Here is a 24,419-nt window from a genome sequence, read left to right on the forward strand (position 1 = left end):
GGCTGGTGGAGGGAGGAATGCCAAACCGGCCACCACCTCCTGTGGCCCTCCAAATCTGGGACAGATACATTGGTTTCCTGTGTAAGATGGATCCTCTCCAGTCACAAAGGAGATAAAGAGCTCCACGGAGGGATGGAGACATCCGTAACTCACACTAGAAAAAAAATCAAAGGATCAGTGGAAGTAGAAAAGTGGGCAGCCACTGGGGGTGAGTCCTTCTCCATCCTCAGCACACCCTGGATACACAGGGGAGGCACTATCCTCCTGAAGGCCTGAGGGGAAGGCTGGCTCCCCAGCATAGCTGGAATCCATCCAGGGCCCTAAACTGGCTGGCAGAAGGGGTTTCCCTCAGGGAAGGGGATCCAGGTTTATTGTCCTCCATTCTCTTCCTTGAGGACCAGGGTCTAAATCCTGCCACTTTGTTACCAGTTGTGTGGCCTTGGGCAGAATAATACTCATTTCACGGGATTAGGTTATCAAGATGGCCAAAGGGGAAATGTTCCCTCTCCCCCATTTAAAGCAAGAAGGAAAACCTATGGCCATTCTCATTCCACTCTAAATGAGCACTCAGAGTGGAGATTCTGGACCTAGCAACTCCAGGCCTCAAAAACCAAGTCAAACCTCATAACCTACCACCAATGCTCCTGGCACCAAAAGCACAAGAAAACCTTGGGTGGAGCAACTGTTTTCAGATTTAGGGACACAGGTTAGATAGCTGGCATGTAAAAATTTTAAATAAATACATGTCCCTTTGGGTTCTCTCCACCTCCGGCCAACACATCACAAATAAATTCCACCAAGTGGTTGAGGGAATCTACTCAACTTTAGAAGCCCTCTTTTTTTTTTTTTTTTTTGAGACAGAGCCTCACTTTGTTGCCCAGGCTGGAGTGCAGTCGCGCCATTTCAGCTCACTGCAACCTCTGCCTCCTGGGTTCAAGCGATTCTTCTGCCTCAGCCTCCCGAGTAGCTGGGATTACAGGTGTGCACCACCATGCCCAGTTTTTTGTATCTTTAGTGGAGACGGAATTTCGTCATGTTGGCCAGGCTGGTCTTGAACTCCTGGACCTCAGGTGATTTGCCTAAGAAGCCCTCTTTGAGGAAGAAGAAAGACGTTTTCAGGCCATTGGATTCCAATATCCAAGTAAGGTTGATCTCACTGAAGACAAGTGACCTCGAACCATAGAACAGCTCTGCACTAACCCTCCCACTAGGCTGGATTCTGCCTTGTCCTATCCCAGCTCCCTTTCTCCTTTGTGGACTTAATGAAGTGGTCAAACAATTATAGATTTTGGCTTGGGACAAGCAAATTACTCAGGATGAAGAAATACTTTGGTGACCTCTGAGCCAACTGAGAACACAGTACAATAAAACAACAGGGCATTAACCAGGACCAAGCGCCACTCTGAAGCAAGTACAGCTCCAAGGGCCCTCAGAGTAAGGTTCTGGGCCTCAGGCAGCCTCCGCTAGAATCCCCTAGTCCCCATTCCTGGTGGGCGGGGCTCCATTGACACCTTTCCCGGCCACGCCTAGGGGGAGGAGGCGGGGCCTGGAACTCCGGAGAGCCAATGTGGACGGCCGTGGTCACGCGCCGCCGTCGAGCAGGCCAATGGGCGCCGGGGGGCGTGTCCAGGGCCTCGGACTCAGGGCGTTTATAACTACTTGGAATGCTGTGCTTTACTGCGCGCTGTGGTACTGCTGTGGCTCCCCGTCCGGGTGCGGGACCTGTGCCCCGCGCTTCAGCCCTCCCGGCACAGCCTATTGATTCCCCTGCCGCCCTCGCTCACCTCCTGCTCGCCATGGAGTCGCTGGTTTTCGCGCGGCGCTCCGGCCCCACTCCCTCGGCCGCAGAGCTCACCCGGCCGTTGGCGGAAGGGCTGATCAAGTCGCCCAAGCCCCTGATGAAGAAGCAGGCGGTGAAGCGGCACCACCACAAGCACAACCTGCGGCACCGCTACGAGTTCCTGGAGACCCTGGGCAAAGGCACCTACGGGAAGGTGAAGAAGGCGCGGGAGAGCTCGGGGCGCCTGGTGAGTGCGGCTCCCTCTCGCGGCGCGGGGCGGGCTCGGGCTTGGCCGCCGGCGGGGAGCGGAGGAGGGCGGGCGGGGGCTCGCTCGTTGCTTGGCGGAGAGGCCAACGTGATCTTTACCGCGCTGAGCTTGCGTGGCTACCGCATGGTGTCCCTGGCAGATGTGTCGGTCCGTGATTGCAGGGACAGTGGTCGCAAAGTTGCGAACCCCAGCCAGCAACACCACACTGCTGTGATGATTGTCAAATAAAAGGGAGGCTATGGATAGTTGGCGCGGAAAGACGAATCGTGTCGTGTCCTGGGATAAGATTAGTTGAATTTTGCTGGGAACAGACTGTTCAATAGAGTACAATGGGAAGAGGAAGTAGAAGGCACCCCATCTTAATAGGTATTTGGTAAATATGTGTGTGGTTGAATGAATGGATGAGGTGTGGAGTTCCCCAACTCCAAGAATCTGGCAGCCCAGCGCACTGGAGCTCTGGCACAGCGGGTGGATTTTGACATTTAGGTCCTTTCCAGCTCTAAAATTTAGTTGAAGTTTCATTATGATGAGTTTTTGATTCTGGAAAATGTGAAACCACGTCCACTGTACCAGAGACACCTTTCGGTTTGGGGGCCTTTTCAAGAACATGCCCTGTTACTTTGGTGCGAGTGTAGTAGTTTAGCAATCTGTGTGACCTTGGGCAATTTCCTTCATCTCTGTACTTTGTTTCCCCTTTTGCAGAACTGTAGAAAACACAGCCTGCCTCACAAGCTGCTGTGAGGATTGAATAAGATCGAAATATGAACTATATTGCTCCTAATACATAGAACTTGCAGTGAGAACTTCTGGAAGGCCAGCCCAGAAAGGGTGGCAAATTTGTCAAAAGTTAGTTAGCAGTGGTTAACTGGCTCTCAAACTTGAGTTTAAAGTACATAAGAATCACCTGGGATGTTTGTTTAAAATACTTACATTCTCTGGTTCCACACCCAGAGTAGTTAATTCTGAAGGGCTAGGATAGGGCCATATAATGTATATTTTAACCAACCTTTTAGAGCAGGTGGTTTAGGCATTATTATGTTTTGCCAAATCCAGTTGGGTGCTGGTTGTGAGGGGGTGTGTGTGTGTGTGTGTGTGGGTGTGTATGGTTTGCCCTGTTGGCTACATCAGCAGTTACTTCCCCAGATTGTGTTTGCTTTTGCAGCCAGTAGCTGGTTTGAAATTCAAGAAGTCATTTCATTGGTGAAGGAGAGTGGATGTTGGAGAAAGGGATAGAGTATGGCCCCATCAATAGCACCGAGTATGTTTTTCCTGCTATCGCCTGGCACAGTCCCCAGTTGCCTGCTGCCAGGTTACAGCTATTGGGCAATCATGTACTTCCTGGCTTGCCTTTTCTTTCTCTTTCTACAAAGTCTGAAGGCCTGGTGAAGCTCCAGGCTTGAAGCTGTTGGACCCAGGCTTTTTCAGGGGCTTAGCTGGAAAATAACTGCTGGTGGCTTGTGCTTCATACCTCTTGGGGGTGGGGAGACTGGGTCGTGGGGACTGGGGTGGCCCAGAAACTGAAAACCTGAGATTGAAGTTCAGAGATCCCATCAGGCTCTTGACCCAGGTCACTGTGGGGTGTGTGTGTGGGTGTGTGTGTGTGTGGGTGTGTGTGTGGACATGTGTGAGAGAGAGAGAGTAAGAGAGAGATCTCATTTGATTCCAGAATGAGATAAACTAGCTTTCAGTTTTCAAACCTCAGTGGATTTAGACAGGGATTCCAGCTCTTATTACATCAGAAGATACTCCCTGGCCTCATGCCTCTTGCTCTATGTAGGAAGCCAAGATCAGTAGGCATGGGACCTGCTGTGAACCTCCCTGATCCATAGACCACCCAGTTCTGCAGCTGGGAACTTGCTCAGGGTCTCCTTCCTTCTTGGAGAGCAGCTGCCTGCTGTGCTAATGGTTTCTCAGTTCTGAAGCATTGCCTCTTCCCCACCCCACCCCACCCCTTTCTCTTGACTGTCCTCCGTGAATCGAGAGAGCCCTAGTACCTCAGGATACTTCAGTGGGGGAGAGGGGTGTGGGAGCTTGCCCAAGACCTCCCCCAGAATGAATTGAGATTGTTGGTGGGAGCTAGATTCAGAGGAAAGCCTGCTGGGTGACTTCTATCCCAGTTTTCTCTCCACCTTTCTAGCATGCTTCCCGCTCCCAATCTGCCTAGATGGGATTTTCGGGGCCAGATGGGATTGGCAGAGGGGAAGGGCAGGTGGGCGGAACTAATGGAACTAACTAGGAGGGCATCAAAGGAAAAACAAATATTTGCTCTGGCTCTTCAGTACATTCCTGGTATCCAAATGACATTTCCTCCTGGGACTCTCCCAGCTCCCCTGGCCACCCCTCCCCCTAAAGAGAAAAACACATGCTGGGGTCTCTGAAATGGAGTCCACCAAAGCCTTTGGATGATCTGCATGGAAGTCTTACCTTCAAGGTGCACCATGAGGGGCATGAGTCCAAGTGGATGGTGCTCTGGAGCGAGAGTGCTTCTGCCTTTTTCATGTGTTGGAGTGCAGTGCAGGATTTGAAAATGCTTGAAAATGACTGAGGTGGTCTGATTCCTTCACTGACAGAGTAGCTGAGGCCCGCAGAGGGGAAGTGACTTATCCTGTAGCTGGTGAGTGGCATGCCTGCAACTTGGTCTCCTGGATGACCAAGTACTGAGTCCTAGACTGGGAGTTGGCCTTGAGATGAGCCCGGGCTTGCTTCAGTGTGCTTTGTTATTCCAAAAGTTAGCTCCCGCTGCCTTTCCCAGCGCTCCAGGCTGTGCTTCAGGTGGGAAGAGTCACTGGGAACCAACCCCCACCCTCACGTACAATGACTGTGTTGAAGGATTCGGGGTGGGTGAACTATACTGTATTCCTGGGTTTCCAACCTTGTTGGGGATGCTGCCTAGCTGAGAGTCAAGGCTGCGAGCATCCAAATCGTGGCTCCATTGCTTACCAGCTGTGCAACCTCTCTGTACCTCAGTTTCCTTATCTGTAAAGTGGGGGTGATGATCATTCCTACCTAGTGGGATTCTCTTAGGATTAAGTAAGACAGCATATGTAAAGTGCATAGCACAGTATCTGACACACACAGTGTTGTTATCCCAGCAGGGCTGGCTTTGATGAAGTCCTGCCCTTCCCTTTCCTGGGAAATCCCTGTGTCCTGGAGGTCTGTCCTACCCTAAGAAAGAGTAAGGAATGTGCTGGGCTTCCCTAAGCCAAAACACTTTGGTTGCTGCTTTGTTCAAAGTCCTCGTTTCTCCTTCGGCCCCAGCTCCAGAGGACTCCTGCCTGGCTGGCTGCCAAGGGCTTGCTTGGCGGGACACTGCCCTCCCTGCTCCCTCTGCACCTGCCCGCTCAGTAGCAGGGAGGGAGGCTGCAGGCCACTCTTGTCCTTGAGCCCCAGCCAAACCACACAAGAAGGCTGGGCAGGGAAGCTCTTTGCCCAGCAACCTGGTAGAGGGGGCTGGAGGATGGCAAGGAGGGGGCACCACAGTATGGGGAGGTGGCTCAGGCTCCCTTTGGAGCCTATTCCTGATCCCTGCCTAGCTCTCTGGCTGGTGTGGTGGGATGGTAAGCCACCCCTAGGCCCATCCCCACTCTGCCCAGCCTGGGCCAGCCCAGCCCAACCTCTCCTCCGTTATCTAAATGGGTCATCCTCCAGCTCCTTGCCCTGCCTCCCAGACAGCAGCTGCTCCACTAAACACCAGAGAGGAATCAGGGATCTTGGCTCCAGCTCCAGGTGATAACTGTGACCAGAGATGCCCAGCTTGCACCTTCTCTCCCTCCACCTGGAACCAGCATCTCTGGATCTTCTTTTCCTAAGACCTTTCTACCATCCTCTCCTGAATCCAGATCATTCCTGATCTGAGTCCCTGGGAGGGAGGCAGTGTTTACCAATTGAGCCACAGCACCTACCTCTCCAGGGTGTTGATAAAGGAGTGGGCATATTTCTATGTCTGTAAGTGGGATGGGGTGGCTGGGCGATACTGCACAGCCTGGCCTAGGGCAAGATATAGGGCATTCCCTTCTCCAGGGATGGGAGGCAGGCAGAGAATCTCCATGGCTGAGATGGAAGCTTCTCCAGGCACCATCCTTCCATCTTGAATCCTGATTGTGTCTTGATGGGTTGTGGAACCTTGAAAAATTCAGAGCACCTTTCTGGGCTTCAGTGTGTGCTGTTTGCAAACTAGGATGAGGAATTAACCCTGCTGCCTTTTCCAATATTCAGGACCGCAGGGCAAGAAAACCACTGGGGCAGAATCAGAAATTACGCTCAAGCAGGCTACGGTGGCTGTAGTATGGGGCTCCTTATAATAATCCTTGGCTAGCACCTTCCTGGCATAGTAGCAGGTGGCCCGTTTCTGAAGAAGTTCGGCATAGAATTCTAGAGTTTGGAAGGGTGCGTAGAGATCCTGATGTGCAGATTCGTGAATGTCTCTTTCTGGTCTTTGCTCAAACCTTTCTTTCTGCCTGGAATGCCCCTGTTGTCCCTCCGTAGCCCACCTCCCTTGGCTTAGCAAACCTCACTCATCCTTCAAAATCGAAAGCAGTTTTCTCCCGGAGGTGGTTTTCCCTGCTCCTCCTATAGGCAAAGGAAGTTCTTTCCAGTGCTCTTGGAGCCTCTCTGCGGGCAGGGACATCAACTGCCCCATTTATCACAATAGAATGGAGTTTATTTAATTGTTAGTCCTCCCACTGGACTGTGGGACTGTCCAATTTTTATCTGAATCCCTAACACCTATCACAGTGCCAGCCAGGCACATAGTAGGCACTCAGCAGATGATTGAAGAATAAATATCCTTTCATTTTTCAGATGAAGACATGAAAACCAGCCAGATGAGTTAACCAGACTTATTGTCTGGTCAAGTGACTTAAGAGTTGCATAGCTCGATAGGGACAAATAAGGACTAGATACCTGGGCTCTTGATGCCCTCTCCACTAACCAGATATTCAAGTTGACGTTATTATCATTGAATCTGGTTTTCCTTTCCCTTCTGAGTAGGGTGGCCATATAATGTGCTGTCTAAACTTGGATACTTTGGAGAGTAAAAGGAGCAATGTTAGTAATTAGACCAGGACTATCTCAGGCATGTGGCCTTCCTGCCTCTGGGTGATTGGTTCAGCAATTGTTACCCTCTTTCCTTGGTTTTGGTCGTCTTATTTTTATTTTTATTTTTTTTTAAGACAGAGTCTCACTCTGTCACCCAGGCTGGAGTGCAGTGGTGCAATCTCAGCTCACTGCAACTTCCGCCCCCCGGGTTCAAGCAATTCTCGTGCCTCAGCCACCGAGTAGCTGAGATTACAGCAATGCATCACCAGGCCCAGCTAATTTTTGTATTTTTAGTAGAGATAGGGTTTCACCATATTGGCCACGCTGGTCTCGAACTTCTGGCCTCAAGTGATTTGCCCGCCTCAGTCTCCCAAAGTGCTGAGATTATAGGCATGAGCCACTGCGCCCAGCCTAATCAACGTATTTTCATTCTAGAGAATATTGCCCGGCTACCGTGCAGATGAGAACAAAGGTCCGGAAAAATTAGTCCTTATAACCATGTGAACTCCACCCGTGACTAGGAAGAAGAGGAGAAAATCTTATCTGAGCACTGCTCCCATCAGTCAAAGATCAGCAGCCCAGTGACTTAACTAGTAAATATTTGTGATTTATGTTCACCAGTAACAACTGTTGGACGCTTTCTGTATGCTGAGCTCTGTCCAGGCCTGAGTGGTTGCTGTAATTTACTTTGACAGGCCAGCCAACAGATAGCTAGAGCCCTCTCCTGTGGGGCCGGGATAGGCTGGAGAGTAGTGGCCCAACCACACCAGGGCAGTGATGCATGGCTCTTCTTGTCTGCCACCTGCTTGGGGACTGATGGAGGCCTGATGACATAACTTGTTTGCTTCCTGGAAAGTGCCAGCCGTACTGTGATCTGCTGGGACCTAATGTGGATACCTGGTGGGTCCCTAAGCTACCCACTGATACCAGAGCACAAACTTGCAGGAGGCTGGAACTGTTCAATGAGGATTAACAATTCTGATGTAGAAACATGGGCTTCTGGAGTTGAAAGAGATGGATCTTGGGGTTCAACTTGTGCACCCTCCCCTATGCAGAGACTCCTCCCAGCCCCGCTAAGACCCCTTTCTCCCTTTTTTGGAACCTCATTTATTTTAGGCCTTGTCATCTTTAGAGTTCTGCCCCCTAAGCCTGTGATGATTTAGTTCACTATTGTCTCTGCGAGTACACAACTGAACATCCAAGATGTGCCTATGCGTACATCTTAAGTTCTGAAATAGTTTTCATTATCTAGATATGGGATTTGTGTTTCTATATGATTGATCGTTTTCTCTTTATGGACCTTTATCTCCGAAGAGCTCATAGAACTTTATCCATTGTTTTATTTTAAACAAAGAATTTTAGTGAGAAAATAACTTGTCCACAAAATCTCCCCTTCAGGGAGAGGAAAAAGGGTATGGAGGCGAGAGGTGTGTGGGAATGAGCCAAGTTGAATCCAGGAAACAGAGGTGCCTCCTAGTTGAAGGAGAATTCAAGCCCTTTCTACGCCTACCCCGGCCCCCTGCCCAATTCCAAGCCCAGGTTTTTGTTTTTGTTTTTTTGTTTAGCTCACTAGGGAGAGATGTATGGTTTGGAGCAGAAGGGGGATAACCCCATCGCATCCCCTGCAGCTGCAGCATGGGCCTCTCCAGCATCCTGGGGAGGAGGCTCCATGGTGACCATCCCTCCCACCTGCCATTGTCCTCCCTGCCTTGCTCAGGGAGGGCCTGAGAGCAGGGCCTCCCCTCTTTCAAGGATGAAGCTAGGGGGGAGGAGCAGGGCGGAGGGCACGCCATCCCTGGCCCGTTGCCGGGGTGACCGGGCCAGGGCATTGTGAGCAGCTCCTCTTACGGGATTAGGGCTGTTCCGCATTCTTGTCCGATGGAGAACACAGGCCGGCAGGGCCTGCTGCCCCTGCAAGCCAGAAGCCATTGTCTGCCTCCAGAGCCCTGTGAAAGGGTGGATTAGAGGCTCCTCCCATCGAGCAGGGGTTTTCTTTTTTCTGTCTCCCTTTGAATCTTGAGGGGAGGCAAACCCTCCTGGGAAATTGAACGAGGAGCTGTTTACCACAGTCTAGGTCTTCAGATTTCTCACAACTTGCCTATCTCCCATAAGAGGAAGACTCGTATTTACCATTTGTGTCCTTGGGCAGCACTTGCCAGGAACTGGCTGGCCCTATGACACCCCACCCCCACCCTGCTCCCGCCCAGCCCTGCAACCTCTGAGGGCCCCGTGGCATCTCTACAGCTCATTTCATAGACTCAGAGCAGGAAAGCCCCTCAGATCTCTTAGTTCAACCTGTTAGTTTCACAGAAAAAAAAAAAAAAAACCCGGGGCTCTTGAGAAGGGGTGGGACTCGCCCAGGGGGACAGTGACAGACTCCCCAGGCAGCGTCTCTCCCCAACTCTGCGCCTCAGGCCCTGCTCCCTGGTGTTTTCTGGGGTTTTCTCCAGGAGCTGCTGCTGAGGAGGGTGGAGCAGAGAGGGACCGAGACCCTCGTTGGCTCAGAGCTTTGCTAGCTACACCTCAGTAGCCCTCTTTCCATTTCCTCCTGCCTCACTCCACCCTTCCGGAGCCCACCACACATACTGCCCAGAAGGCTTAGTCCTCCTGTGGTGTTTTTCTCTTGCTGGACTAAGGTAGCAAGCCCTGAGATAACAAGCCACTGTTGAGTTGTCTGTTTCTTGTCAGGGGAGGAACATTTCTTGTCTGAACTGAATAGACTGGTGTTTGGGGGCTTTTTTTTTTTTTTCCATAATTTTGGGACCAATTTTTTAAAAAGTGGTAAAACATACATAAGATAAAAGTTACCATTTTAAGTGTACTGGTAGTGTTAAATTTAACGTTGTTGTAAACCAATCTCCAGAATTCTTTTCATCTTACAAAACCGAAACTATACACATTAAACAACACCTCCCCATTTCCCCTCCCCCAGTTCCTGGTAACCACCGTTCTATTAATATTTTCTGTCCCTATGAATTTGCCTATTCCCGGTACCTCATTTAAGTGGGATCATACAATATTGATCCTTTGGTGACTGGCTTATTTCACTGAGCATAATATTTTCAAGGATCATCCATGTTATAGCATGTGTCAGAATTTCATTCCTTTTTGTGGTTGAATAATATTCTACTCCATCCTATGGACATACCACATGTAATTTATGCCTACATTTCTTTTTTTATTTTTTATTTTTTTTGAGACAGGGTCTCACTCTGTTGCCCAGGCTGTAGTCCAGTGGTACATTCATGGCTCACTGCAACCTCTGCCTCCTGGGCTCAAGCAATTCTCCTACCTCAGCACGCGCCTATAGTGGGACTACAGGCATGTGCCACCATACCTGGCTAGATTTTGTATTTTTTGTACAGACAGGGTTTCGCCATGTTGCCCAGGCTGGTTGTGAACTCCTGGCCTCAAGTGATCCTCCTGACTTGGCTTCCCAAAGTGCTTGGATTACAGGCTTGAGCTACTGCACCCAGACCTATCTCTACTTTTCTTGATGGACATTTGGGTTGTTTCCACTTTGTGGCTAGGGACTGATTGCTTATAGCAAGTTACAGTACTGGGGCAGAAAAAGCACCAAACTGAGAATCAGATGGCCAACAGTCTAATCCAGTTGTGCCAGTTAGTGACCGTATGACTGAGCACATCATCTAACCTCTCTGGGTCCCAGTTTATTCGCCTGTAAAGGGTATTGATGATGCTTTTTGTGCCCACCTCCCAAGGCTGTCATGAGGGCCAATTCACTTACTAATGCACCAAGGAGTTGTTCTGTGCCAACCCGTGCATCAGGCAGTGTGCTCAGTGTTAAGAATTCAGTGGTGAGCAAAACTGGCTGGTCCTTGCGCATGGTGCAGATTGGCACATTTGCTTTACAATTCATAAAGCATCAGCCTTGCAAATGCAGGTTTTTACCTTCCTTGGCTATCTGTAGACTATGAATAAGGAGGTGACTGGTCCATATTGCTTCCTGCTGCATGGACCATGTGCACTCAGCTCAGATGAGATCTTCTTCTAGAGAAAGTGCTCTCCAGCCTCTCTGCCACCTACCCTGGTGAAGGATGGAGTGGCTTCTCTGGGTGTTCTCTGTGGCCTTTATAGCAGCTACAGGCAAACCACCAGGACCAGGGCCCCCAGAGTGTCCTCTGCCAAACCTTCTCCTGCCAAACCTTTCTCCTCATTCTCCTGCCTTCTATTCCCAGGTGGCCATCAAGTCAATCCGGAAGGACAAAATCAAAGATGAGCAAGATCTGATGCACATACGTAGGGAGATTGAGATCATGTCATCACTCAACCACCCTCACATCATTGCCATCCATGAAGGTACAGTGGACACTTAAAGCTGGAAGTTGGGGGTCTATGTGTGTGCATATGTGTGTTCACATGTGTGTGTACATGTGTCAGAAGAAATAACATAAAGAAGTAAAAAAGATACAGGTTCTAGAGGTGGGCAGGAGCTGAATTTGAAACTCAACTGTATGACTTTGCACAGCTCATTGAATTTAGTCTCTGGGCTTCAGTTCCTCATTTATAAAATGGGGTAATCCCATCTACATCACAGTGTGGTTGCAAAGATCAAACTGTTTATGTCATTGAATGCTCCACTCATGGGAGGTACTCAAGGAATTGTAGGGTTTTTTGTTGTGATTATTCGGTTTTCCCTACTTGAATACTACCTTCCCAACCCAGTGAGCTCCTTAGCAATCTGGGGGAGGCTGAAAGATACCTAGACCTGCACCTGTCCCAGATGTGTGGGTGCTATTCTTCATGCGTCCCAAGAGCCAGATCTCCTAGAGTCTGACCTGGGCTCTGAATCATTCCTGCCACAGGGCTGGCTCCTACCGCTACTTGTCTTTCTTGGCCTCCTCTTCTCTGACATCAGTGCTGATTTCACCACTCCAGCTGCCCTCCTCCCCGTGACCCAGACAACAAAGCGAGCAAGAGAGGGTGACGAAGGAAAGATGGGGAGCCCTCTCCTACACACACCTGTCTGCGTTGAGCCTTTACATAATATCAGTTAGATGGGAAGCGAGGGATAGCAACAGGAGGGAAGAAAGGGAGCCTGTAGCTCTGCCCTTTGTCTGTCTATTCCTGGTGGGGGAAAAATAGAGCAGTCTCTGCTCTTGGGTCGTGGTCATAGAAAGATTAAGGGTAGAGCCACTAACATGGCCCTGTGGCTTGAGCCTGTCCCATGAAGAGCCAGGCAAGTGGCTGAGAAGGTTAATTGTATCTCTGTGTGCTTCCCTCAGGGAAGAGTGGGGAGATGACAAAGTATTGGTTAAGCCAGGCTGAGTGTGGTGATTGGGGTGTGTGTGTGTATGTGTGTTTGTATGTGTGTATGAAATCTGCCTTACACCCATATCTCCAGCTAGGCTGAGTGTGGTGATTGGTGTGTGTGCATGTGCGTGCGTGTGCGTGTGTGTGTGAATTCTGCCTTATATCTCCAGCTGGATCTGGGAACTGAGCGCTGCAGCTCAGGATATGACTTCTTTGGCACCTTCAGATTCAACAGACATGAGAACATCCTAGTGACTGTGTGACTGGAGGGGGTCCCCCAAATTCATCCCCTTCCTGCTATAGGCTTCAAGGGATGTGAGGTAGTGGGTGTGCCTCAGTCCTCAGGTGTGCCTCAGACCTCTAACCTAGCTGTTCTCCAAAATGTGCCCTGGCTGGCTTTTGACTCCCAATTTTATGGCGCAAAGGTTGCATGCACCCTTGCAGAGATGATGAGAGCCATAGGGGTGGAGTCTCAGCCAGGCATCCCCAGGAGGCTGGGCCTCCACAGATAAGGGCCATTTACTCCTGTCCCCCTGGAAAAAAGGACAGTCCTCCTGGCCATGTATCCAATTCCCTGGAAGCTGGGACTCCTCTAGGGAGAAGCCTCTTCACTTCACTCCTTCTCAGAGCCTAGACAATATTAGCTCTGGGGCAGACCAGGCAAGCCAAACTCATAGGACCCGTTTGACACAAAGATACAGTGTCATGGACATACATGTTCTAACATACACCAGGCAGAAGGGCCAGTTTGGTGAACCAGCCACTCCCTACCTAGTCTTCAAGTGGCAAGAGGGCCACTCCTACCCAGAGAGATGAGCCAGCTGGGATGGGGTGGCTGCCGGGAACCCAGCCAGTCAATTAATTACCAAATATGTATTGATTGCTTCTGTGTAGAAGGCCTTATTCATGAGGCCCTGCCCTGGATCCTCTGGATGGAAGTCAGAGATGGTGATGAATATCTCAGCTCTCCGTGGTGCTTTATAGTTCATGATCCACTTTAATATACTTTTATTCCCTCTTCTGATCCTCAAGACAGACATTATTATTGGCCTTATTTTTCAAATGTACGCATGAGGGCATTGATTATAAATATAACTGTGGCCGGGTGCAGTGGCTCACGCCTGTAATCCAAGCACTTTGGGAGGCCAAGGTGGGCAGATCATGCAGTCAGGGGTTCGAGACCAGCCTGGCCAACATGGAGAAACCCCGTCTGTACTAAAAGTACAAAAATTAGCTGGACATGGTGGAATGCACCTTTAATCCCCACTACTCAAGAGGCTGAGGCAGGAGAATCGCTCGAACCTGGGAGGTGGAGGTTGCAGTGAGTCGAGACCACGCAACTGCACTCCAGCCTGGATGACAGAGCGAGACTCCGTCTCAGTAAATCAATAAATCAATATCCAACCGTAGGTACCATTTATCGAGTGCTTGTTTATGTGTCAGACCTACACCAGCTTGCTCAGCCAGCCCTGGAACTGCTGCTGACTTTTTATGTTTCTCACCCCAGCCCTGTGAGGTTGCCTTATTATCCTGCTTTTCAAATGAGGAAACTGAGGCACAGTGGTTTAATGACTTGTCCAAGATCACCCAGCAAACCTGCATTCTTACTCATGTCTCTAGAAGACATTTGCCCAACGCCACAAGGTGAAAAAGTACCAGGTTCTTGAACCAAGGAGCCTGGCTTTTCATTCCCATCTAGTGACGTCTCTGGCTTCCTGAAAGGGCAGGGTAATTTTTCAGAATTCCCAAAAGCCTGAACTTCCAAGGAGGCAGAGGGTGAGCCAGTGTCTTTGGCCTTAACTCATGGCTCCTGGAAGATGCTGAGAACTTCCAAGGCCCTTCTTCTGCCCTTATTTGCCACCGTATAGCCCCAATAGCAGATATCCCTGGAGCGGGTCCTGTCTGGTGTGGGGCCCGGGGTGGGGGAGGAGTGAGTCACCCCCAGTGGAGAGCAGTGCACTCTGGGAGGGCCTGACGTTCCTTTCTTTGCTCTGCCCAGTGTTTGAGAACAGCAGCAAGATCGTGATCGTCATGGAGTATGCCAGCCGGGGCGACCTTTATGACTACATCAGCGAGCGGCAGCAGCTCAGTGAGCGCGAGGCTAGGCATTTCTTCCGGCAGATCGTCTCTGCCGTGCACTACTGCCATCAGGTGAGCACCTACCTGCTCCAGCCGTGTTCTCAGCGGGTGGTCGCTGGGGCTCTGGGGCTGTTTTGGACCAGAGAGGTTCCATGACTTATCCAGGATCACACAGGGAGACAGAAACAGAGGCAAAACTAGATTCTGGACTCTCAGGGAAATGCTGGTGTCTCTAACTTTGAGTCCCTTACCCGGGGATAGAAGGGCCTGTGATTTCTTGCAGCCCACACCAATAAAGATGGGCATTCCCAGCCTACCTGTGCTCAAGCCCACTTGGCTCCCTTTGTGTTTACCTCAGTCTCCAGACTAGGCCCCTCATCACCTTCCGTTCTGTGGTGACCTTCCCCTGACTGCCCCCTCCTTCTTTCAGAATAGAGTTGTCCACCGAGATCTCAAGCTGGAGAACATCCTCTTGGATGCCAATGGAAATATCAAGGTGAGTCCCACTTCTTATTTCTAGAAGCCTCCCTGCCCACCCCAGCTTTTCTGCACTGTCCCCAGCCAAGTAGCTCTAAGTTCTTGGTGGATTCCTGAAGGAGCTGAGCAAGGCTAACCTTCATTGGTACTGGTAGGGACCTCAGCCGTCATCCATTCCAACACCTCATTGTGTGGATGGAGAGCTGGGGCCTCAGCTGAGGGGTGCTTTGCACAAGATCACACAACTAGTGTGTGGCTGAGCCTGGACTAGAACCAAGATCTTCTGACTCCCAGATCAGTGCTCCTTTGATGTCATAAGGGTGACAGGAGTCTAGATCTAAGGTCAGGTTTAATACAACCTTGGGATGGGCCCGGCCTGAGTTCTTCTCCCTGCCCATGTGTGTACACACTTGCATACACACACACATGCATGCTTTAATCTGCTACAATTAGCCAGGCGCGGTGGCTCACACCTGTAATCCCAGCACTTTGGGAGGCCGAGGCGGGTGGATCACGAGGTCAGGAGATCGAGACCATCCTGGCTAATATGATGAAACCCCGTCTATAGTAAAAATACAAAAAATTAGCCAGGTGTGGTGTCTGGCGCCTGTAGTCCCAGCTACTCGGGAGGCTGAGGCAGGAGAATGGCGTGAACCTGGGAGGTGGAGCTTGCAGTGAGCCGAGATCGTGCCACTGTACTCCAGCCTGGGCGACAAAGCGAGACTCCATCTCAAAAAAAAAAAAAAAACTGCTACAATTAGATAGCCCTTTGGAAACTTCCCACAGATGAAGGACTCCAGCTCCAGCTTCCTGCTTTCTGCAGCTGCTGGATTTCCATGCTTAAGTAGTTAAATTCAGGCATGGAAAAGTTCATGTTGATGGGATAAACTGAGATCTCAGGGCTGGAGGAAGGACATGGCACCGGGGAGGCTGGCCCCTGCAGGCACCTGGGAAGGTGACGCTGTACTCTGACCCTCTTCAGAATCTTCCTGAACCCAGGCCATAGTCTCTTCCAGTGGCTCCTGACCTGTACCATAAGGTGCCCTGGTACTGAGTTCATTCCCTCTTACGAGTCAATTCCCGGAGCAGGCGGGGCGGTCTTTGATGCTGACCAGAAGGGAGGGAAGCCACAGCCAGTAAACCCACATAATTGGGCACAAACATGGACAGGCATGAACTTTCCTGTCTCTACCAATCATGTGCTTCATTATGGGCTTCAACTGGCAACTGCTTGATAAGAGCCCAATAAAACCATAAACAAAGGAGCCAGGGTTTCATAAACAGCCCCTCCCCACCCTGAACACACATAACCTCTGATGGGGTGAAGAGGTGGGGAGCACGAGGGCATGGCCTCAGCCTCTTACTGAGGATAGGTGGGAAAGGGTGTCTCCGGGGAATGAGACGATGGGGTCGGGTTCTCAAGCCCTCAATATCAGATGGTTCAGGGAGTCCTGGGCTGTAACCACAGCCCTGACGTTTGTTCTGCCCTCATTATTGCTTCTGAGCTATATTGGGCTGACCCCAGGTTTCTGCCACCAAGTTCTTGCCCAGGTGTGCACACAAGAATAAGCCCTTTGCTAGGAAGGGCAGCTCAAGTCTTATGTGGTTCATTGGTTACAGGGCTTGCTTGTTCCTGAGGGCCATGACATTATCACAAGATGCTGGCTTTCCCCTTCCATCTGGCTGACCCTCCTTTCCATCACTAAACATCCTTAGAACCTCATGCAGGCTCTCAGCTGGGCTAGCAGCTGCAGGAGAGGTGGGGGCAAGGAGGTCGGCATGGGAGTGTACAGTCTGTCTGGAAGGCAGACCTAATGAGCAGGGGCTCCAGGGAGGCATTGGAAACTCTAGGCTTCTAGAAGAAGGAAATGGAAGACTTTCCAAGGGATATGGCCATGAGAGAGCATCTCTGTAGTGGAATGCCACGTGAGCAAAGCGGTCTGGGGAGCAGTGAGGATCCTGAAGCCCCCACATACCTCTGCCTAGATGCTCCTTACTGACACAGCTCCTCAGGGTTCGTTCTTCCAGGGCCTGAGCTATGCTGACAGTGCTCAGTGTGGGGTGGGGGTCATGGAGACCCTTTCCTCCACTGGAGCCTGGGTTTCCCCAGGGTCCGAAGAGGGGTGGGCCAAGAGCTACAGAAAAACCCAGGCCTTGACATGACCTGTGCCCGTGTTTGATTCAATCCTGCAGATTGCTGACTTCGGCCTCTCCAACCTCTACCATCAAGGCAAGTTCCTGCAGACATTCTGTGGGAGCCCCCTCTATGCCTCGCCGGAGATTGTCAATGGGAAGCCCTACACAGGCCCAGAGGTAAGTGACCACTCTCCCCTGCCGGCCTGCCTCGGGTGTTTACTATGACTTTAGATCCTGGGAGATTAATGGGCTAGTTTTCTCATTATTCACCTTTTCAGAGCACAAAACTCAAGCCTCCCAAAAAGTAGTAACTTGCCGGGTGTCTAGCCACGAGTGGCAAAACTAGAACTAGGCTGGGCGCAGTGGCTCACACCTGGAATCCCAGCACTTTGGGAGGTCCACAAGTGGACCACTTGAGGTTGGGAGTTCAAGACTAGCCTGGCCAACGTGGTGAAACCCCGTCTTTACCAAAAAAAATACAAAAATAATGGGGCTTTATGGCATACACCTGTAATCCCAGTTACTTGGGAGGCTGAGGCAGGAGAATCACTTGAACCTGGGAGGCAGAGTTTGCAGTGAGCCGAGATCATGCCACTGCACTCCAATCTGGGCAACAGAGCAGACTCTATCTCAAAAAAAATGAAAAAGAAAACAAAACAAAAAAACCCTAGAACTAGAACTTAGGTCTCCTGCCTCCTAGGTTAGTTCTTTGCCTCCTTCACCTTCCTCGTTCCTGGTACCTTTCCCGGCACCCAGTCCAGCCTCCCGAGAGTGACGCAGAGATGGTATCTGTCACAACCACCCCTTCCCCAGCCCAGAAGAGATGACCTGGCTATAGCTCTTGTGCTTGTGGCTGTCCCTCCCAGGGAAAGCGATTGACAGCATCTCAGCCCCCTTCTGCGGCATCCCCGTCTTGGCCCCTGGGTAGGAGAGGTGGGTCATCCTCAGGTGTGCTGGCCTCTGAGTTCTCCAGCATGTACCATTTTCTCATCTGGTATGGGCATCCCTGCTGACCTCCCCGGTCTCTCCCAGGTGGACAGCTGGTCCCTGGGTGTTCTCCTCTACATCCTGGTGCATGGCACTATGCCCTTTGACGGGCATGACCATAAGATGCTGGTGAAACAGATCAGCAACGGGGCCTACCGGGAGCCACCTAAACCTTCTGGTGAGTGAGAGGGGTGGGTGTTCTTATCCAGGCCTGGGGTGTCCTTCACTCATTCCTAAGGCAAGAACTACACAGTGGCACTAAAGTCAAAAGGGCAACAGTCCATCATGGCCCATGGTAGGTTAGGGGACCGTCCACCGTATGTCCAATGTCGAGACCTCTGGGGAAGGAGGGGATAGCTTTCTTCCCATAGGGGCATGCTCGATTATATTCGGGAAGTGGTTCCTAAGCTCTCACTTAGATCTCCTTTGCTACAGTTGTCTCATTTCCTATTGCTTTTGTTCTCATCCTCAGAAACCTTTTTGTCCTTGACTATGACTTAGAAGGCAGGAAGAAGGGTGTGAGAACCCCAGTTTACCCTGAACACAGTCTCTACCCTCAGAGGGTTGAATTGCAATGGAGAGAGAGAGAGGATAGATACCAACATACACACAAGGGCTCATGAAGGGGTCACAGTCCTGAGGGGTCAGAGGACAGAGAGGCAGGAGGAGTCAGTCCAGGAACTGTGGACTGGGGAGCTGTCCTGGGCCAAGGCATGTACAGAACCGTAGGCTGGAAGGGACGCATCCAACCCAGGAGTAAGCAGTGTCTTAGCTCAAAAGGGGATGAGCTGGGGACAGGGGACAGGGAGTGCCTATTCTGGGAGCTGCCAAACTGAAGCACCTGCCTTTTGTCTTCCAGACGCCTGTGGCCTGATCCGGTGGCTGTTGATGGTGAACCCCACCCGCCGGGCCACCCTGGAGGATGTGGCCAGTCACTGGTGGGTCAACTGGGGCTACGCCTCCCGTGTGGGAGAGCAGGAGGCTCCGCACGAGGGTGGGCACCCTGGCAGTGACTCTGCCCGGGCCTCCATGGCTGACTGGCTCCGGCGTTCCTCCCGCCCCCTCCTGGAGAATGGGGCCAAGGTGTGCAGCTTCTTCAAGCAGCATGCGCCTGGTGGGGGAAGCACCACCCCTGGTCTGGAGCGCCAGCATTCACTCAAGAAGTCCCGCAAGGAGAATGACATGGCCCAGTCTCTCCACGGTGACCCGGCTGATGACACTGCCCCTCGCCCTGGCAAGAGCAACCTCAAGCTGCCAAAGGGCATTCTCAAGAAGAAGGTGTCAGCCTCTGCAGAGGGGGCACAGGGGGACCTTCAGGAGCTCAGCCCGATCCCTGCGAGCCCAGGGCAGGCTCCCCCCCTGCTCCCCAAGAAGGGCATCCTCAAGAAACCCCGACAGCGCGAGTCTGGCTACTACTCCTCTCCCGAGCCCAGTGAATCTGGGGAGCTCTTGGATGCAGGCGACGTGTTTGTGAGCGGGGATCCCAAGGAGCAGAAGCCCCCGCAAGCCTCAGGGCTGCTCCTCCATCGCAAAGGTATCCTCAAACTCAACGGCAAGTTCTCCCGGGCAACCTTGGAGCTCGCGGCCCCCACCACCTTCGGTTCCTTGGATGAACTCGCCCCACCTCGCCCCCTGGCCCGGGCCAGCCGACCCTCAGGGGCTGTGAGCGAGGACAGCATCCTGTCCTCTGAGTCCTTTGAACAGCTGGACTTGCCTGAACGGCTCCCAGAGCCCCCGCTGCGGGGCTGTGTGTCTGTGGACAACCTCATGGGGCTTGAGGAGCCCCCCTCTGAGGGCCCTGGAAGCTGCCTGAGGCGCTGGCGGCAGGATCCTTTGGGGGACAGCTGCTTTTCCCTGACAGACTGCCAGGAGGTGACAGCGACCTACCGACAGGCACTGAGGGTCTGCTCAAAGCTCACCTGAGTGGGGTAGGCATTGCCCCAGCCTGGGCAGGCTCTCAGATGCAGCTGGCTGTACCCCAAGGGGAGATGCCTTCTCCCCCACCTCCCAGGACCTGCATCCCCTCTCAGAAGGCTGAGACAGTTTGCAGTGGAGCCCTGGACAGGGCTGGATGTGGGAAGTAGGCAAATGAAGTGCGTCAAGGGTTCAGTGTCTGTCTTCAGCCCTGCTGAACCAAGAGGATAACAGAGAAAGAGAGGGGAACGGGAAGGCCCAAGACAGAGTCCACGTTGCCCATTTCTTGTGCATGACAGAGTCCAGGTTGCCTGTTTCTTGTGCACGTGGTGGGGCCACAGAGACCTGGAAAGTGAACTCTCCCAGGGCCCATCTCCTGCATCCCATGAATACTCTGTACACATGGTGCCTTCTAAGGACAGCTCCTTCCCTACTCATTCCCTGCCAAGTGGGGTCAGACCTCTTTACACACACATTCCCGTTCCTACCAACCACCAGAACTGGATGGTGGTATCCCTAATGTGCCTGAGGCATCCTGGGAATGGTCTGGAGTAACCCTTCCTTATTTTTATTTTTATTTATTTATTTATTTTTTTGAGACGGAGTTTCGCTCTCGTTGCCCAGGCTGGAGTGCAATGGCGTGATCTTAGCTCACCTCAACCTCCGCCTCCCTGGTTCAAGTGATTCTCCTGCCTCAGCCTCCGTAGTAGCTGGGATTACAGGCACCCGCCACCACGCCCAGCTAATTTTGTATTTTTAGTAGAGACAGGGTTTCTCCATGTTGGTCAGGCTGGTCTCAAACTCCCGACCTCAGGTGATTCACCCGCCTCAGCCTCCCAAAGTGCTGGGATTACAGGTGTGAGTCACCATGCCCGACCTAACCCTTCTTATTTAGCCTAGGAGTAAGAGAACACAATCTCTGTTTCTTCAGTGGTTCTCTTTCCTTTTTCATCCTCCAAACCTGGCCTGAGCCTCCTGGAGTTGCTGCTGTGAATCTGAAAGACTTGAAAAGCCTCCGCCTGCTGTGTGGACTTCATCTCAAGGGGTCCAGGCTCTTCTGGACTCCACCTTGGACCTCAGAGACTCAGAACTTCTGCCTCTAAGCTGCTCTAAAGTCCAGACTATGGATGTGTTCTCTGGGCCTTCAGGACTCTAGAGTGTCCATATTTATTTTTTATGTTCTCAGCTTTGTGTTTTAGGAAAAGTGAATCTTGCTGTTTTCAATAATGTGAATTCTATGTTCTGGGAAAATCCACTATGACATCTAAGTTTTGTGTACAGAGAGACATTTTTGCAACGATTTCCACCTCCTCCCATGGCCCCTCCACACCCCACTCCACACTCTGAGTCTCTCTACCTAATGGTCTCTACCTAATGGACCTTCGTGGCCAAAAAGTACCATTAAAACCAGAAAGGTGATTGGAAGCAGGCCCTGCTGTTCTCTGTGGTGATTGAGGTGGGGAGGGATGGTGCTGAGCAGGTTTTTGAGCCTTCTCCTAATACTGGTTCCCCTAGGCTGCCAGGGATGGGAAGTAGAAAAACTGCCGAATCAAAACAAACGTGAGCTCAGTAGCTCTGGCCTGACCCTAGGCACACAGGTGGGAAGGCCCTGGGCCCAGGGTCCCAGTTGTTCTTCTGGCCTTTGGCACTAAAGTAGAAGTGGATTTGGCAGATTATCCCACCCTGCCCCCACCGCCTGCCTCCTCCCACCCCTGCTCCTGTCTGCTAGAGCCCTGCTCCTGCTGGGTAAAGACACCCCCACTGCCTTTATTCTCTCCTTCCTAAGAAATCCCCTTTACTCTGGTGCTGGGCAGCTTCTCCCCCCTCTGTCCTCACTGCCTGACTCCTAGAGAAAGCAAAGAATGCCTGGAATGTCCACCCCCACCATACGCCAACTCCCTCAGCCCCCTGCAGAGCATTCCCCACACGCCTGCTCCATTGAGAAACTCCCAGGCTCCGAGGGCTGGGGATGAAAGGGAGGATGAGGACAAAGTGCCGGCCAGCAGCCGGCTGGCTCTGGCTTCAGGCAGCCTCCCTCCCCTACCCACAACCCACTCTGGTAGTCACAGGAGGCTTCCAAACATCCCCAGCTCTGGCTCCGGCCCCACAACACACCTGTCCTGCCAGCTGTCGGTGCCTGCCCAGTGGAGCGTTGGACCTCCCCTCCCGCACCTGGAGAGCTGAGCTGGCAAAGTCACGAGTCTGCAAAGGAGATGGGGAGGGCAAGGCAACTATGGGTCAAGGTGGGAGAGCAAATAAGACATTGCTTAGGCGACACTGGAGTACTTAGGTCTTAAGTCTCTGAGGTCCTACTCAGTGCTGAAACTCTGGGCTAGACTCCGGGTAAACATGGAAAAAATCCAGGGGGCGGGTTTATCTCCAGAAGCTTAGAGTTCAGCTGTGGGGTTAGCAGTGCTCCTTTATTCATTCCTCTCATGAATCAAGCCCTTTTGTGTGCTAAGCTTAGTAGAAGACAGAGGTAATTGCTGTATCCCTGGTGCAAAAAACAAAAAATCGAAAAAACAAAAACAAAAAGAAAAAGAGATCTTAGCCTCAAGGAGGTTACAGACTAGGGGTAAGGTAGCATGCAATAAATTCAATCAGAAATGGTTACTGGTTCAGATCCTGTTGAAAGGGAGTTTGGATGATGGAAAGAATTGCATCTTGGGAGATAATAATAGGCGCTACCATTCACAAAGTGCTATGGGTCAAGCCCTTTAGGTGTCTTACCTCACGTAACGCTCACGATAGCCTTGTTAGTTCAGTACTATTTTTATCATTCTCATTTTATAAAAGAAATGGAGACTCAAAAACATCAAGTAAGCCAGGTGCAGGTGGCTCACATCTGTAATCCCAGCACTTAGGGAGGCCGAGACAGAAGCATCGCTTGTCAGGAGCTCGAGACCAACCTGGCCAACACAGTGAAATCCTGACTTTACCAAAAATACAAAAAATTAGCCACACATGGTGGCTCACAACTCTAGGCCCAGCTACTTGGGAGGCTGTGGCAGGAAAAACCCTTGAACCTGGGAGGCGGAAGTTGCAGTGAGCCGAGATTGTGCCACTGCGCTCCAGCCTGGGCGACAGAACAAGATTCTGTCTCAAAAAAAAGAACTTGATAGCAAATGGGGAAATCAGACCTCAAACCCAGGTCTGACATCCCACAGACTCACGTGAACTGCATGGGGTTTGGAGAATTGGATAAAAGAATGTTTAAGTGTAGGAACTATAAATTTATATGCCAGTTTTATTTATAAATATTTATTATCTGCCATATTTATTATATGAGCATCCATTATATGCCAGGTTCTTTTGCAGGCACAAGGAATATGCCAATTTCCGAAGTGCCCTTTCCTAGTCTCCACAAGCCCTGAGAGAAAGCTAAGAAAGAAGAGAGTGAGGCCGGGCGTGGTGGCTCATGCCAGTAATCCCAGCACTTTGGGAGGCCAAGGTGGGTGGATCACCTGAGGTCAGGAGTTCGAGATCAGCCTGGCCAACATGGTGAAACCCCGTCTCTACTAAAAAAAATTTAAAAATTTTAAAAAAAATAAAAAATTAAAAAAAAATTAATGGCCAGCTAATTTTTGTATTTTTAGTAGAGACAGGGTTTCACCATGTTGGCCAGGCTAGTCTCGAACTCCTGACCTCAGGTGATTCTGCCTGCTTCTGCCTCCCAAAATGCTGGGATTACAGGCATGAGCCACCATGCCAAGTCTATTTATTTATTTACTTATGAGACAGCATCTCACTCTGTTGCCCAGACTGGAATACAGTGGTGCAATCTCTGCTCACAGCAACCTCTGCCTCCCGGGCTCAAGCAATCCTCCCACCTCAGCCTCCCAAGTAGCTGGTACTACAGGTGTGTGCTACCATTCCTGACTAATTTTTCTTCTTTCTTTTTTGAGACAGGTTCTCACTCTGTTGCCCAGGCTGGAGTACAGTGGTACATTCTTGGCTTATTGCAGCCTTGACCTCCCAGGCTTAAGCAATCCCCCCACCTCAGCCTCCCGAGTAGCTGAGACTACAGATGTGAACCACCACACCCGTCTAACTTTTGTATTTTTTTGTAGAGACAGGGTTTCGCCATGTTGCCCAGGCTGGTCTGGAACCCCTGGACTTGAGTGACCTGCCCACCTTGACCTCCCAGAGTGCTGGGACTACAGGCTTGAGCCACTGTGCCTGGCCATGGCTGTTTAATATACTATATCATTTACTTATTTACTATACTTGTCTGTCTTTCTCCACTAGAATAGATGCCCCATAAGACAAAAATCTCAGTTTTGTTCACAGATGTATCTCCAGAGCCTGGAGCAGTATACACTGTTGGCTCTCAGTAAATACTGAATCAATGACTGAATGACCGAATGAACATCATACTTTTTTTTCTTTTGAAACAGAGTCTTGCTCTGTTCCCCCCAGGCTGGAGTGCAGTGGCTCGATCTCGGCTCACTGCAATCTCCACATCTC

General features: G+C 51.2%; 1 protein-coding gene across 1 annotated transcript; it reads left to right on the top strand.

Moving 5' to 3' along the window:
- Positions 1-1,633: 1,633 nt before the first annotated feature.
- NUAK2 (NUAK family, SNF1-like kinase, 2) lies at positions 1,634-21,377 on the top strand. The gene is made up of 8 exons (XM_011990415.1): positions 1,634-2,027; positions 11,285-11,405; positions 14,359-14,510; positions 14,869-14,934; positions 17,109-17,228; positions 18,084-18,216; positions 18,898-20,226; positions 20,259-21,377. Exons 1-7 carry the CDS (start codon positions 1,665-1,667, stop codon positions 19,959-19,961), a joined length of 2,019 nt encoding a protein of 672 aa, XP_011845805.1. The 5' UTR covers positions 1,634-1,664; the 3' UTR covers positions 19,962-20,226; positions 20,259-21,377.
- The last annotated feature ends 3,042 nt before the right edge of the window (positions 21,378-24,419 follow it).

This window comes from Mandrillus leucophaeus, unplaced genomic scaffold (assembly GCF_000951045.1).
Source record: "Mandrillus leucophaeus isolate KB7577 unplaced genomic scaffold, Mleu.le_1.0 Scaffold38, whole genome shotgun sequence".
Lineage (NCBI taxonomy): Eukaryota > Metazoa > Chordata > Mammalia > Primates > Cercopithecidae > Mandrillus > Mandrillus leucophaeus.

Excerpts from the sequence above, each read along its gene's own strand:
- NUAK2 (XM_011990415.1), top strand. The coding sequence starts at position 1,665 with ATGCTGTGCTTTACTGCGCGCTGTGGTACTGCTGTGGCTCCCCGTCCG. Across the intron at positions 11,406-14,358 it reads CATCATTGCCATCCATGAAG|TGTTTGAGAACAGCAGCAAG; the intron begins GTACAGTGGACA and ends TGCTCTGCCCAG. Across the intron at positions 14,511-14,868 it reads CCGTGCACTACTGCCATCAG|AATAGAGTTGTCCACCGAGA; the intron begins GTGAGCACCTAC and ends TCCTTCTTTCAG.